This window comes from Pipistrellus kuhlii, unplaced genomic scaffold, assembly GCF_014108245.1.
Source record: "Pipistrellus kuhlii isolate mPipKuh1 unplaced genomic scaffold, mPipKuh1.p scaffold_m20_p_1, whole genome shotgun sequence".
NCBI lineage: Eukaryota > Metazoa > Chordata > Mammalia > Chiroptera > Vespertilionidae > Pipistrellus > Pipistrellus kuhlii.
The window spans coordinates 24,259,182-24,276,403 of record NW_023425404.1 but is presented as its reverse complement, the minus strand read 5'-3'; the positions used below and the strand labels follow the sequence as shown (position 1 = coordinate 24,276,403).

Sequence of the window (17,222 nt, the reverse complement as noted above, 5' to 3'; positions counted from 1 at the left end):
GTGTCAAGGCTTCTTTCCTACTTGGTTCCCAGAATACTAGCAGCTAGTCAGGAGATTAGAAAGACTTTCTATGATCCAAGTGACCTGATATTAAGAAAATGATATTGAAGTTTCCCAAGGAAAAGCCCAGCTGTTTGACAAGCCCTTCTTGGGAGACAATTTGTCTCTCTTCCATTTTTGAACATCTCATGCAGGATCTGGGGGCTTTTTGCTTTGACTACCTTTTCAAGACCCTGAAGATGAACAGTTTGGAAGGTAGAGTTAGTGTCTCCCTCTAGAACAGAAGGCAGGTTTTTCTGGAGCAAAGGTTTGGTAGTTTTGTTGTAGGCCATCCTATATAATAAAAGCATAATATGCTAAGCATCTGACCAATGGGCCAACCTTTTGGTCAGCCGCTCAACCAGTTTGCTATGACACACACTGACCACCATGGGGCAGATGCTATTACCAGTAGGTTATCTTGCTGCTGGAGTCTGGCAGATCAGGACTAGACAAGAGGAATGGACACATCCTGGAACCCTCTCATAATCCCTTCCCAGCCAATCCCCATTTGTGCATGAATTCATGTACCAGGCCTCTAGTTAGGACTCCCTAATCTCAGGATTCCTCAGCTGTGACTCAAAACTATTACATAGTGAGAAAGTCCCTGGGGCACCTGAGGAGCAAGGGGAACATAAGCTTGAAGCTACTGTTACTTGCTTAACTGTGAGTAATAAAGTCCTTTGTATCTGACCCTGGAATCTCATGTCTTCTGCTAGGATCCATGGACTATAGAGTGCTTACTTGAAAATGGGGTAAGACCCTTCATATTTCTTGACCTCCCCAACCATTTCCACCATTTCTGAATAGTTTTATAGCCCTATACTCTAGAATATAAACAGATAAACAAAAAACACAAATCATCCAACAATATTGGCTAACAATAATATTTAAATTTTAAAAAGTAAGTGGGAAGAAACAGTTACTTCAAAATAATGAAACTTAAAAAAAAAGTATATGTTAATAATATCCTCAAGGAATAAAAGAAGCTATCCTAGCCATAAAACAAAAATAAGATGTCATAATTTTAAAGGAATATTAAGAAAACAAGATAGCTATTACAACCTTAAATGAAATTTTAAGAGGAAAACTTAATAGAAGAGTTTGGAAATAAAGTTAAAAAAATATCTTACCAAGTAGAACACACAAAGATATGAAGGATAGGAGACAAGAGGTTAGCATCTGGTAACTTATTACAACATAAGCCATTTAAGTCAGACATCCTAGCTCTCAACTCCCTGCTATAAAAGAGGATAAATGTCCTTATTGCTTAAGCCAATATAAGTTGAGCATTCTTTACTTGCAGACAAATTATTCCTGGAGAGACTTTAGGAACCTGTGTGCCTTGGGAAAAGATAAACTGGACTGTGTTTGGCAGCAGGAGATAAAAATAGAATTAGTGCCTTTATGAAATAAAGTCATTTCCCCAAACTTGCTCATTTGCCATAATTCTAATGCAAATATTGGAGATTTCAGCAACCATACTATGTCCTTTTACCAAATAACTGTGTATCTCACACTGCTTCCAACTTCTGATTTTCTGTTATTTGTGTATGAATGTTATCTACAGAGAATATCCATTCTATCAGGTTTTTTTTTTGTTTTTTTTTAGGAGGTATGAAAGGTTGCATTGTTTCACAAATTATACCTGGAGATTTCATATCAGTGTAACTTGCTACCTTAAACATAAGCACATAGTGACACTCAAAATATTGTTAATGATCCACAAGACCATCAGAGCCAGTGAGCAGAATGTGGTGTTCTCCTTGACTACCTACAAGGTAAGATATTTCCAGAAATCCTGACTTAAAACCTTTGAATGACATTTGGGAAGGAATTTATATCACCTTTGAGATGTTGAAGAGAAAGTCGCAGGCCAAAGTGACTTTCTAAAGGCCCATGATACCAAACCTAGATTTAATATCTGATCTAATTGCAGTATCACCCTCTCTCAGAAATGTAATCTTAATCAGTCTGGAATTTTCTGGTCAAGCACCAGTAATCTGTCACCTGGGCCCCCTCCATCCTCCATAGAAAGAAGAGGCACTATAAATGATAAAACCCTTGCCATTACCTCCAAAAGATGTTCTGGTCTAAAAATAAACCTTTATTTTCTTTTGTTTGTCGCTCCTTTGTCCTATCCTTATTATAAAAACCTTACATATTGTACCTCAGAGTGCCCTTCTAGTTGCTAGGTAGGATGTTGCCTGACTCATGAATCATTGAATAAAAAGTTAAAACTTCAAATTTACTCAGTTGAATCTTGTTTCTTTAACAGAGAGAAAAGGGAAGCACATCCTTAGAAGTCAGTTCATTCAGGAAAAGTTGATTCTTCACTTTGCTTACTTTATAGATAACAACATGATACACTTTTTCACTAAAAACTTTAAAGTCACTATTATTATGCAGCGGAAAATCACAAGGTTTTTTTGGAAACTTAGCTCCTAAGAAAAATAAGGATCCATAATGACAAAATATCATAAAACATCTGTGCAGACAAATAATCTGGAGACATCTGGATACACCACAGGATATATTTGAAGGTTAATTCTGCATGGACAACCCTAAAATTGAAACATGATTCCATCATCCTTCCTCTGCCAACAAAGACAGCATGATGATGTAGATCTCTCCTCAAAGATGACTTCATTGACTTGAGAATAAGTGAAAGGATGTGACATTAATTCAACATGAAGAATTTATGAGAATTCTGGTGTTTCTTGATACAAATTTGCCCTCTCCCTGCAAAATAAGTTATGGGATCTCTAACTTTATTTGCTACCTCATAGCCTTGTAGAGTTTTTAGAAGGTGTTAAAATTTTAATCAAGTTGAAGTCAACTGGATGTCAAAGATCAGCTGCATATCCCCATGCCTAAGACCACTCCAAAATTTCAGTTTCTTATTCAGTGCAAACTGTAAGAGTGTTCTTACTAAAATTCACTTTTTATAAAACTGAAGTTTGTATTTATTTTAGTTCAAAAAAATCAATTTTTCAGGCATTGCCATTAAATTTTGCACCCATCCTCATAAAATAAAATAAACAGATACAATTTGTTGGAATTATCAATTTTAGAGCCTCTTCCTGTGAAGTAACAAATTTCTAGTGTAATAAAATAAACTGCTTAAAATGTTTGGTATATATGGGCATTGGAGGATATGGTTTGTAGTTTTATTTAGATTTCAAAGATTTCTGGGCCTCCCAAAATGTTAAAAATTATTGTTTTATACTATAGAACAGTCCTCTAAGATGCTATGTAATTATCATGTTAAGTCATAGGTCATTTCGCCGAAACCGGTTTGGCTCAGTGGTAGAGCATCGGTCTGCGGACTGGAAGGTCCCAGGTTCGATTCCGGTCAAGGGCATGTATCTGGGTTGCGGGCACATCCCCAGTAGGGGGTGTGCAAGAGGCAGCTGGTCGGTGTTTCTCTGTCATCGACATTTCTACCTCTCTATCTCTCTCCCTTCCTCTCTATGAAACATCAATAAAATATATATATATTTTTTTTAAAAAGTGATAGGTCATTTTAAACATGAATTTAATCCAATGTCACCTTGAACACTAGCAGTTTAATGTTCAAATGTGATCTCATCCAAGTCCTAAAAAGTAGGCCAGGAATTTCCTATAAAACTGAAATTACCTTTTCAAGTTCAATGTATTAAAACCCTAATTTGGGAGATGTGACAATTAAGTGTAATGCAGAATCCCAGACTGGATCCAGGAACAGAATGAGAACCTTAATGGAAAAACAAGGGAAATATAAACAAAGCCTCGGTGCTAATTAATGGTAATGTGCCAATATTAGTTCCTTAGTTTTGACAAATATATATTAGAAATGTAGTGATAAAAATGGGAGAATGAGTGACATTATACAGGAACTCCCTATTATCTTTGCAGCTTTTCTGTAAGTTTAATAATATTCCTCCCAAAATGTTAGGTTTTTTTTAAAAGTCTACTCAATTTTTAACAAGGTTTAATCATCCAACAAATATTTATAGAGTGTATAGACACTGTTCTGTCTGCTGGGTGCAGAGTGTTGAACAAAATAGACCCATCCCTCTCTTTAGAGAGCTAAGAGACAAATGAGCAGGAAAGACACACACACACAAAAAGCAACCTAAATAGTAATTGCAGTTCGTAATAAGTGCTACCCAAAAAAAGAGCAACATAAATAGCAACTGCAATTTGTAGTAAGTGCTACAAAAAAAGTGCATGAGATATGAGTGGTGTGAAGCTAAAAAGGTTTCTCTGAGGCAGTGAGAGATGGCCAGGCGCCAGCCAGGTAACACCAGGGAGAGAGGGGGGCTTGTTCACTGGCTCAGAGAAAGAAAAGGGGCCTGGAGCACATGCCGTATGATTGAGCAAAGCATAATGAGGGCGTGGAAGAGCGGGGCCACCTGAAGAACCGGGCAGGGTTAGGCCTTGAAGAGACACAGGAAGTCACTAAAGTCTTTAACCAAGAGGAATGGCATAATTCAATTAATGCTTTTAAAAGATCCCAAAGGCTGCTATGTGGATGAGGACTAGAAAGGGGCAAGATAAGAAGCTCCCGCTTTGCCGAAACCGGTTTGGCTCAGTGGTAGAGCGTAGGTCTGTGGACTGAAAGGTCCCGGGTTCTATTCCGGTTAGGGGCATGTACCTTGGTTGCGGGCACATCCCTGGTAGGGGGTGTGCAAGAGGCAGCTGATCGATGACTCTCTCTCATCGATGTTTCTAACTCTCTATCCCTCTCTCTTCCTTTCTGTAAAAAAATCAATAAAATATATATATAAAGAAGCTCCCGCTTCAAGTGCTCACAATTGTTATAAAAATGAAGGAGAATTAGAATTCTCACCCTGGCAGGTCAGGTAGGTCATTGGTAAGTGTCGTTCTGGTACCCCAAGGTTGTGGGTTCGATCTCTGATCAGGGCATGTCAAAGAAGCAACCAATGAATGCATGAATGAGTGAAATAGCAAGCAAATCTCTCTCTCTTTCTCTCTCTCTCTGTCTCTCTCTCTCTCTCTCTCTCTCTCTGAAAAAAAAAATTAATTAATTAATTAAAAAATAGAAATTAAAAGTTCTCAACTTCTAATATTCATTCTCAAAAGTCCCTAAGAAGTAGGTATGTTCATGGATTCTTTTTTAATATATTTTATTGATTTTTTTACAGAGAGGAAGAGAGAGGGATAGAGAGTTAGAAACATCGATGAGAGAGAATCATCGATCAGCTGCCTCTTGCACACCCCCTACTGGGGATGTGCCCGCAACCAAGGTACATGACCTTGACCGGAATCGAACCCAGGACCTTTCAGTCCACAGGCCAATGCTCTTATCTACTGAGCCAAACCGGTTTCGGCTGTACATGGATTCTTTAGAACTGTCACAATAGCTGGGGGGGATACGGGGGAGGGGAGATGGTGCTCCACGTGGCCCCGAACTCATTCAATCTGGATCTTTCCTCTGAAATGGCTGTGATTTAACATGGGAATGAACACAAACATGAGAAACACCAAATCACATGACCTGGGGCTTAGCAAGATGTCAGCAGCAAAACTCCACAGACTCTCACACCTTTAGGAATCTTAGCTTTCTCAAGGGATAAAGAACTCTTAGTATGTCTGGTTTTCAGGACCACCAAACCATTATTGACACCTCCCTAGTGCCATCTTGGATTAGTTCAGGACAAAATATAGAAAATGCAAGACTTCAGAATAGTGTAATTTCAATTCCCGTTTCAAATATACCATGTTAAATGTCATCCTTGATAGTCTGAAGAAACTGATATGTTACCCTATCTGACCTAGAAAAGGAAATATTTCTTCCAAACTTGAAGTAACCAATACCATTTCAGTAAAACTTAGTAAGCAGACTGCAGGATAGGCTGTGTGGTTTTTAAACAGAACTCTCTAGAGATGTACACGCTAAACAGGCACTTGGCTTTTCTCACTTTACGGGAATGCAGTGTCTGTAACTTCACTACAGATTTCTTAGGTACAATCTAAGGGCTATCAGGACCAGAGGAAAGAAAAGATCAGTCTTGAAGGAAGCCTACAATTTGATATGAAAAACTTTCTATGCCAAAGACACAAAAAGCAGCCTAAATAGTAATTGCAGTAAATGCAAATACTCTGTGAATACAAATAATAAATGCAAATCTCTGTGAACCAAATAGCTATTTAGGTAACTATCTTGTCCCAGGCCATCATTTTTTTTTTCTCCCTCAATGTCCTCTTCCCCCACAGTCAGTAGGGTTCTAGGAGAGAGCCTCTGGCAGCACAGTCAATAGGATTAAGAGTGTGCACTTGACACAGATTGGGCCAGGTCCCTTTCCCCAGGAATCTGGGCTTAGAAGTAAGTACAGGTTCTTGCTCAATCTGTCTGCTCTCTTGAGTCAAGGACATATAAGCACTGGAACTGCTGGCAAATATTTTCAAACATTTGAACAAGCAAAGAGAGAAAACCAGAGAGAAGAATGGAGAACGTGTGCCATAAAAATAGATGAGAGGGCAGAGAAAAAGGGCTTCCCATTTAAACTTATGCAAGCTTACCCTCCTTTTTATTACTGTCACCTGAGGATATGTTTTTATTGGTTTTAGAGAGAGAGGAAGGAAGAGAGAAAAAGAGAAACATCTATCGTTTGCCTCCCATACACACCCCAACCAGAGATCAAACCCACAACCTAGGTGCATGCCCTCACTGGGAACCAAACCCACAACTTTTGGTATATGGAGCAGCACTCCTACCACTTAGCCACCCAGCCAGTGTTATCTTTATCTTTCTTTATCCCTGCCCTTAAAATCCATGGGAGACCCCAGCATCCTTCCAATGGCTTCCATTTTTGCTTTACCCAAGTTCAAGTGCAATTCTGTGAATAGAAAATAAAGAAGCCCTCACTAACACTCCAGGTCTCTCCATTTTATTTAGTCTCAAATAACTGAGAAACAACTTGCCCAAATTTTTTAATCCAAAGTCCCTGAAAGGAAAATCTAATTCCAACTTCTCATAACAGATAAATTCAAAAACATAAAAATGCTTATCCTAAAATGTTAAGTGGGAAAGAAGCAAGGCACAATATTGTATACATATCATTATTATGACTACACTATAGTTCACTTCCTCTCCACTTGTTTGTCAGTAAATCAAGAAGTGAAGCTATATGTGCATTAGGAAGATTGGAAGGAAATTAACCAAAATAACATTAGCTGTGTTAGTCACAAGAATATTTCCCCTTTTATCTATATTCCCCTGTATCTGTTAGTTAAATACTTTATAGCATAACATTAAATATATATATAAAACATTGCCCTGGCCAGTGTGGCTAAGTTGGTTGGACGTCGCCCATGCACCTAAAGGTTGCCAGTTTGATTCCCAGTCAGGGCACATGCCCAGGTTGGGAGCCAATCAATGTCTCACTCTCACATCAATATTTCTCTCTTCCTCTCCTTTTCTCTCTCTCTAAAAGTCAATTTAAAAATCTTTAAAAAATTATAACTATTACACTTAAGACTATGAAAAAATATATAAATGTGTTTATGACATAAGGATGTATTTTTTAGAATAGAACATAAAATGCCCTATTCATATTTATATGAATAACTAAACAGGGAACTTCCCCTATAAGACTCCACATATAAAAGGAACAATACAATTTACAACAGAAAGAATCCGAATTAATCTTCAGCCTTCACTTCCTCTCCACTTGTTTGTCTTCCCAATCCTATCTAACCCTAACCACCCCATCTCATGCTACCCATCTTCAGTTCAGATTCTACCCTTCTTCTCTTCCATTCTCTCCCCCTCATTTTCCCTATCCCTCACCCCTGCACTCCCCTCTACATCTTCAGATATACAGACCCATCTGTCATCCATAGGCTCTAGATTTCTCTCCTTTTTTTTTTTTTTTTTTTTAACCTCATCACAAATGGCCCCTAGCCAATTGTAAACTATCCTTAGGGACAATCCAGGAAAGACTGCCCCCTTTCAGTTACAGCACGAGGCTAGCCAGAAATGAGTAAGGAGTGGAAGGCAACATTCAAAAATAAAAACCATTGTGAATTTGAGTAATTAGTAAATTATCTTTTCACCTTATTGTAACACAATTTTCAACAGTTCAAAGAACAACATTGAATATGGAGAAAAAAGTGAGCAAGGCTCTTAGATATTATGAAACCAATTCTACTGGTTTCCTCCATAAGCATAACAGCTTCCATATTAAACTGGGCATTGTACCAGATATTCTATATACATTATCTTACATAATCCTCCCAATGGCCTGTGAAGCAACTATTATTATTATTCCCATTTCCAAGAGCAAAATTATTGATTTGAGACATCAACTTACACAACTTTAAAAAGCTAGCAAGTATCACAGCAGAGTCTGGTGGACTTTGCATTAGACCTCATGGCCTCAAACAAGTCTAATATAGGCTTTCTAAAGAAAGTATATCTGAACTTAATGTTAAATCCACCTGTTAGCTAGTAGTAGAAGTAGTATTTTATAATACAAATACCCAGTTACATGTAAATTTACATTTTAAATGAAAAATACACATAAAAATTAACACTGTAGAAATGACCACATTTTCCAACATCAATAGCATGTACAATGCTATGTAGGATCAACATAGCTCTTATATGTCATAGTTAAAAACTTTGTTACAAAGTTTTCTCAATACCACATACTAATGGTAATTATAACTGTTTAAAAAATACTGCCTATATATACAAAGAAGCATAAAGCTTATTATCAGAGTATAAACAGACTATGAACTGGGAGACATATTTGGTGTTTTCATTTCACCAATAGGAGACAATTTTATAACTTACTCCAATTAGAATGCTTAAAGCTTATATAAATACCAGAGGCTCAGTGCACAAAATTTGATTTCCTCAGCCTGACCTGCACCCTCTTCAATCCAGGATCCCTCAGGGGAGGTCCGACTGCCTGCCTAATGCCCTCAATGGCCCTCTCCTGCTGACCTGGTCGCCTCCAATGCCGCCCCCCTCGCCGGCCTGATCGCCCCTAACTGCCTCTGCCTCGGCCCCCACCACCATGGATTTGCCTGGAAGAAAGTCAGATGTCTGGAAGATGGCCTGTCAACCTGGTCTAATTAGCATTTTACCCTTTTATTAGTATAGATTGTTACCATAAAGACCAATAATAGCCACTTCTGGTGGATTACATTTTATTTCTTATAATTATAGTAATTATAATTTTTTAAAAATATATTTTTGTTGATTCCTGAGAGGAAGGGAGAGGGGGAGAGAGAGATAGAAACATCAATTGATAGAATCATCTGCTACTTCCTGCACACATCTTACTGGGGATTGAGCCCACAACCTGGGCATGTGCCTTTGACCAGAATCGAACCCAGGATCCTTCAGTCCATAGGTTGATGCTCTATCCACTGAGCCAAACCAGCTAGGGCACTACTCTGTCTTTTTGAAAGTTGCCTTTCCCCTCATTCAAGTACAGAAAACATTATGAAGGAAATAGAAAAGACACAAATGCAGAAGTTACCACCACAAAAGTAAAGTGATCATAAAATATGATTTGATGTAATCTCATTCTTTGAATAGACACATCTGTTTGATTCATTCATAGCGAGAAAACTTTTTTATTTCTCTCTGATATCTACCATCCTGTACTCTTTTTTTTCTGTGTGAAAATAATTAGCTCTCCAATTTCTTCAGAGTCAACTGTAATCCTTCATTCACTAGTACAATTAACTTTATTGAACACTCAGAATGTACTAGTCACTTCCCCTAAGAGGAAAATAAATGAATAAAGATAACTCTTTGTCTTCCCCAGCTCTGTGGGTGAGGTAGCCAGGTACAAACAGTCCAAAATAGTGTGCTGAAAGCTGGGGCAGAGGTGAGGAACAGTACTGCAGAAGCAGGCAGGAAGGATTAACCAGGCCTGGGGCGACTGGGAAGTTTTACAAAGGCCAGCGCATTTAAACTCAACCTTAAAAGATAAATGGGAGCTTTCCAGAGTGTGATGAAGAAAACAGAGGAAGTCGTTGTGGGTCTTAATACATGGGGGACAATAAGGATATGAAAACAAGGAGCTGCTTGATGAAACTATGTCCAGTGTTTAGGGTTGGGGGGAGGGAACACATGGAATGTAAAATTAAGAAGAAGAAATTACTTGAAACTGGTTTGGCTCAGTGGATAGAGCATCTGTCTGTGGACTGTAAGGTCCCCGGTTTGATTCCAGTCAAGGGCATGTACATTGGTTATGGGAGTGTGCAGGAGGCTGTTTGTTTCTAGCTCTCTATCCCTCTCCCTTCCTCTCTGTAAAAAATCAATAAAATATACTTTTTAAAAAAAAGAAGGAAAAATTAACTAAAAATTCATCAACTTAAGTTATTAAGGTGCTTCAATATATTCAAGACTATGCATACATTGTTAATATATAGACCAACAAGGGAAATGTTGAGTATGAAATAAAAAGCATTTGCATGTGTCTATATAGAAAAGAATAGTGTTAACCAAAATGTTAACACTGATCACCCCCGGGTGGTGAAATTATATGTAATTTTATTTTAATCTCTTTTTGCTTCTCTGCCTTCCAGATTCTCTGCACTAAACATGCATTACTTTGGAAATTGGAGGGAAGGAAGGCGAGGAATGTGTACTAAGATAAAACAATGTAAGATGGACCCATATTATGATGTGCTCAGAAGTTTGGACTTCATTCCACAGAAATTGAAAATTTATTTCAGACTATTAGGAAAAGGAGGTGAGCAGATTTGCATTCCAGGGAATTAAATGTGGTTAAGGTGTGCACATTGGATTAGAATAATTTGAGATGTGATGGATAGAACTAAAGCAGTCACAACAGTGACAGAAAGCACTTTTTTGGGGGTAGGTTAGATATAGTACAATTGAGTGAATATGGGGTATGGGCCAAGGGTAGAGATGGGGATAACTCTGGGCAATTGGTTGGATATAGATATTAGAAGCTAAAAAACATAATAAGAAGGAAAAGGCACATTTAAGAACAGAATGATAAATTTAGTTTTATGTGTGACATGCCTGGAGGACATTCAGGTGGGAATTCTATAATAGTAGGTAGTTTGAAATACGGGTTTGGGTTCAGAAAGAGTGAACCTGGAAATACAGACATATGGAAGATGGTAAAGCCATGGGATTGAATGAGCTCGTTCAGGGAAAGGAAAGAGTAAGGAGAGACAGCTGAAGCTGGAACCTTGGGAAATGGTAAGTCATAGCAGCAATTGGTGAACACAGAGAGCCATAGGAGCCAGAAGTTAGTCAACTTCTTTTGGGGCAGGAGGTGGTCATAGATAGGATCAGTGCAAAGGGAAAAGGTTTTACCGTAACTATGCAACTACCAGTAGGAAACAACCACAGAACCTGGTCACTTACTGGGGAATAGAAAGAACAGAAGGCTGACACAAAACAGAGAGGCAACTGGCCACCATCTGAGATAAGAGATAGAGTGCACAGAGGCAACATACTACTACTAGAGTTTATTGGGTAAGATTCTTCCGCCCAAGGTGAGATGTTTTGAAGCCTGTCAAAGCTGATGTGCTGCCTGCCTGGCTGCTCTGAGGCACAGACTTTACCCTTTTTTTTTTTTTTTTCAAACAAGGAAGCTGATGTCTACCAAGAGAAGTGTCCCAGGTCTCAGAGCCAGTCGCTGGACGGTTTAAGACTAGAATCAATTTCCTAACCACTATGGCTTAGTTTACTACACAATATACCGCCTCCTATACAAGCACAAAAAGAAGGCTCACCCCAAATATATCAATAATGGAATACAATAAAACAAAATGGGTTTATCTTTGACTTGAGTTAAGGAAATGACTTCTTATAGTATACAACCCTCTTATGTTTTTGACCACTACCCCTTTTCTTTCAGCTAACTTCCACTAGCCTTTGATCCCACAGAGATTTCCAATCTATTGATCCTATCACTTTTCACCCTCCCCAATCATCATTCTTTCCTCTCTTCTCTACTTACCAGATTTAAAATCTGTGGTCAATCATTATAATAATACTAGAGGCTCAATGTACAAAATTCATACAAGGGACTCGGCCCTTGCAGCCCCAGCTTCGTCAGGAAGGTCATCCAGACAGTAGTTCTGCTGTTTGGTCTAACTAGCATATTAGCTCTTAATTATATAGGATCTTTCTTGCATACATTCACAACCCCCTGAAACTCCAGTTAAATTTTTCTCTTCACTTGCTCCATGCCTATACACCATGTCAGTGAATACAGCAACCTACTGGCTAATTTCACTTTAAATATGTGATCAGAAACTTTTAAGTGGGCTCTTTAAGGCAGCCAGACAAGCTTACTGCACTTCCCCAGTTTGTACACTCTCCTTATTTAACTATTCACGCTTTCTCTCTCCTCCACCCCCTATCACCTCCTCCCATCCTCACTCTCAGTAGATGACCTTGCTTTCTAATCGGAGAAAACTAAGGCAACAAGAAGAAAACCTCAACAGACTCCCACCATCTCAGCTATCCATCTTCCAGAACCTGCACCCACACACTCTGCCCTATATCCAAAGTAAAGCAATGTCTTTTCCCTTGTGCACTAAATGTGTACCCTGTCTCACCAACATCATTAATTTTCTTTCTCTATTGAATCATTCTCACGTGCATGCAAATATGCTGTTATATCTGCCATTTAAAAATAAAAACCTTATTAACACTACCATCCCCATTTCTTCTTGATCCCCTTTGCACAAAAACCCTTAAAGACTTGTCTATGCTCACATTTCCAATTCCTTCCTCTAATTCTCTCTAAACACATTCTAATCTGTGTTATACTACTTTACCTGCTCTGCCAAGGTAGCCAGTGACACCCCATTGCCAAATCCATGGTCAGTTATCAATCTTCATTTTAATTGGCCTTTCTGCAGCACTGGACTCAGCTAATCCCCTCCCTCTGAAACCCTTCTCTGGCTTCTAGGGCATCACAGCTCCTGGTTTCCTTTTACCTCCCTGGGAGCTCCTTCTGGTCTCTTTTAATGACTCCTCTCTTCTCTCCAACCTCCCAATGTCTGAGTGGCCCTCATGTCAGTCCTTGCTCTTCTTCTCTTCTCTGTATCATTTATTTCTTGGAGATCTCCTCAGTCTTAGGCTTTAGATAACATCCAAATGCTGGGAAATTTCTACTTTATATCTCCATTCAGACATCTCCAGGCTTTTTCAACATCTCCAGCTACATTTAACATTTCCAAAATGTTATCAAAGTTATCCTTAGCCTCTAACCCCCTAAACTTCTCTACTTTGGAGCCTTCCACACTGCAGCCACTGGCAACTCAAACTTGGTCCAATTAGAAAAGATGGGATCACTTTTCACTCCTCTCTTTCTTGCAGTTACCATATTCAACCCAGCAGGAAACTCCATTGGCTCTAATTTCAACTACATCCAGAATCTGACCACCTCTACTGCTGCCACTCTGATTCAAACTATGATCATCTTTCACCCAGGTAATTACAATAACATACTAACTAGTCTCTCTGCTTCCATCCCTGCCCCAATAGGCAGTCAAATTGGTCCTTTTGAAAGGTAAGTCCAGTCACATCACTCCTCTGAAAAACCCTGCATAGACCCACAAGCCAAACCACTTACAATGCCAATGAGGCCCTACTTCATCTAAGCCTCTGTGTCATAGTGACCTCATCTCCAACCACTGCCCCAGCTGTTCACTGCGTTTCATCCAGCCAGGCCTCCTTGCTCTTTCTCTAGCATGCCAGGTACCCTCCACCTCGGAGCTTTACACTGGCTGCTCCCTCTGCCTGAAATGTCATTCTCCCAATATCCACCTGGCTAACTCCCTCACATCCTTCGGGTCTTTGCTCAATCGTGTCCTCCTCAATGAGGCCTTATATTACCATCTTATTTAAGATTGCTAAATCACTACCCCCTTCAGAATATTTTTATCCTTTTCACACTGTTGTAGTTTTCCAAAGCAGCTGCCACCTTGAAATATACTAGATAATTTGTTTATTTGTCTGTCTGCTCCCACTAGAACTTAAGCTCTGAAAAGGAAAACACTTTTGTCTGTTTTGTTCACTGATGTATTCCTGGTGTATCGGAGGTGCTCAATTAACACCTGTTGAAGGAAGGATCTATTTCCCCTAGCAGTCCATAAGTAACTACAGGCTAGACAGGTGCTTTATTCATCTCCATATCATTTATATGTATCAGAATAAAACATATGTATTTTATATCAGCCTGACTACTAGCACTTGTCCAGGACAAGTACTCATTTCCCTGATTGGCAGGGGTGGCATCAGGATGCACTAACATGAGGCTGATCATTGATGCATATTCTCAGGTGAGTCCCCACCTATTTCTAAAATGGTAAACAGCATGGGTATCAGGAGATCATCCCATCCTTAAGGCCTCATACACGAGCAGTCAGAAAACCGGAAAGTCACCTTGCCTTGACATATTATATATTCCTCACCACAGTGTCTTCATAAATACTCCATCCCCACAGACGTCTCCCAAGCTGTTGATCATGCCTGGTAACAGCTAAATCAGTTGGCCATACTGTACAGGTTTGCTTCTCTGTGTTTGTTTACTAGTGAAAGCTGAATGAAGAGCAGGATTGTTTCATGGTGCTCAGCTGCCTGGCTTTCTTCCAGCTCTCTCCTCTCCTATTCCTTCACTGTGCAATCTCTTTCTACCTCTGAAAGCACAAGAAATCTAAGTCATTTGATTATCATGTAATTCTCTCTTCTTGTGAGCTTCTCTGCCTTCACTGTTTGAACTCCGTGGCCTGAAGTTAGGTTAAGTGCCCGTCTTTATTCCTTTTACCTGCGGTTTCTGTCTTGGCCAACGCCCATTCCTCTTTTTATCTGGTTACTGTAGGGCAAATGAAACACGTGTACCTATTTCAGCAAGTACGAAAGGTAATAGGAACATGTCTTTATTTAAATGTCACTTTTCCAGTATTCTTTTTTGTTTGTTCTTTATTAACCAAAATTCCATTGTGATAAAAATCATAACAATATACTACCGTGGGTCTTGTAATTTCACAGATAACTTCTATATTCTCTAAGAAGCCAAAATCCATGGTTCCTTATAAAAATATTCATGGGTAAAATCTACAGAACCCCCACATGGTATCCTAGTGCCTTCACTTACTTTTTTAGAGTTAAAAAAGAAACCCTTTACCAACAGAGAGGGATGAGTTTTTGAGTCTGTAGTACAAAGACTTCAAACTGCATTCCACAGCATGTTATTTTCTTTCCAGAAAATTCTAACACTATATAATTACTTTTGTGGGAAAATGAATAATGTAAGCCTCTAATGCTAAAAACAGCTAGACAGAAACCATCCAAATCCGATAGGCCTTTCCTGAAGCCAAATGAAATATTTAAATAGAAAATATCTGTGTAAAGACAGCCCATGGAAGAAAGCTCTTGAATTATTATTCAACAGAGAAGGACCATAGTGGAGGAGAAAGTTACATGGGGGGAAAAATAGTGTTTTCTGGTTATGTGTCAAGGTTTGTCTGCTTCAGATGCACTGCAATGTTGCTTGTACCCCAAAATGTCACAGGGGAAAAAAATACAAATCAGAAATGTTTCCAGGAGCTTCCAAGCCTTCTGGTTATAAATAAGCAAAAACATAAATTAAGCGCCATCCATTGCCACAGAAGTGCATTATAGAAGTGAAACCCCACTTGCATGGGAATGAAGCCGCAGCTTACTCCCCCAAGAGAGAAACAAAGAAGCGAGCTCCAGTTAGGTCGCTTGGCAGAACTAATCCCAGTAAACACAGCCAGTGGGTTTGTGTGTTGGGGGAGGGGGGCGAAGTAGAGCGTACCTCCTCTCCCTCCCCTCAAAACTGCTCCGGTTGGAACCCGGAAAACATCCGTGCTTCAGGACCTGTTTAGCCAGAAGAGAGTGGGTACCACCGAACAGAATGGGGCTCGGAGGAAGCCGCGACGTGCGGAGGGCAGCGCGGGCGGGTGGCCCTGTCGCGCCTCCACCCGCCCCCGCCCCGCCCTGGCTCCCAGCTCCAAGACTCCGGACTGAGAGAGCTGAGCAGGTTCTTTCTCTGCCGGGGATCGAGAACCTCCCAAGACGTTTTAACAGGAGTCATTCCCGCGCTGCTGGCGTCTCCGCAGCCGGAGAAAGCAGGCTGACCCAGCGGGAGCCAGGACCCACGTCTGGACCCGCCGCCCGGCTGGCTCCACCCCCGAACGTACCCACCTGCATACTCGGCACCCCGCCCGCAGCCTGGCACCCAGTAGGGGCTTTCTGAGAGCACAGCCCCAAAGGGCTGACTTCCCGCTAAGTCCACAGCCATGTTCATCTCCTCGGGTCGTAAATAAGCCCGGGGTGAAGGGCCGACTGCCGTCTAGAGAGCTCACCAGGTCCCCTCTGCGCCTCTAACCCCTAAGGCTGCGACCGTTTCCAAACTCAGAGGAACAAACGACGGGGCCCCCAAGGCGCTTCCAAGGTTCAGCACCGAGGACAGCGCACACGCGTTTCCCCCAGTGACCCCGCGAGGGGCCAGGCTGCAGGTGTCCGGACGGCGCTCCCTCCCGCCTCCCGCCCCTCTCCAGCCGGGCAGCCCCGCGGCGGGCGGGCGTCTTACTTTTCTGGCTGGAGGAGTAACCCGGGTAGTAGCCATAGTAGCCGGTGATGCGCAAGATCCGGTCCTCGATGGTGGCCACCCCGTTGGGGGCCGCCTTGACATCCATAGAGAGCGCCGGGCGGCGGCCCCGGGCTTGGCGGGGCGCAGAGGGCAGCGCGGGGCCCGGGAGCTGGCGCAGGTGTCGCCGCCGCCGCCTCCGGTGCCGGTGCCGGTGCCGAGGTTGCAGCTGGCGCTCTGGCGCCCGGGCTCTGACTGCACCGCCCGGCGCAGCACGGGCTCAGCATCACAGCGGCGGCGGCGGCGGCCCCCACTCCGGCCGTCCTCTCCGCCAGCCTGGCAGCTCTCCCGCCCGCCCGCCGCCCGCCGGCCCGGCGCAACTCGGCCCCAACAGCGCCCCCTCACCTCCCTCCGACTCCCACCGGGCGGCTGTGGGCGCCCCACCTGGCCTCCCCGGCTCTCCTCCTCATTAACCCTTTGGCGCCCCTTCCCGGAAGGGTAGACATCCCCCGACCCACCTGACTGAGGGATGCTTGGTCCAGGGGGGTGGGGAAAGGGAGGGTGAGGTGGTGGCAGGGCCTCGGCGGGTAGGGATTCAAGTGGGGA

At 41.6% G+C, this 17,222-nt stretch overlaps 1 protein-coding gene across 1 annotated transcript in view; it reads right to left on the bottom strand.

Moving 5' to 3' along the window:
* Positions 1–16,993, bottom strand: part of SLC35F4 (solute carrier family 35 member F4) — a 162,034-nt gene extending 145,041 nt beyond the window's left edge. Inside the window, exon 1 of the mRNA XM_036435367.2 lies at positions 16,620–16,993. Coding sequence (XP_036291260.1) covers positions 16,620–16,725 — 106 coding nt within the window. The 5' untranslated portion in view covers positions 16,726–16,993. The remainder of the gene's footprint in view (positions 1–16,619) is intronic.
* Between the last annotated feature and the right edge of the window lie 229 nt (positions 16,994–17,222).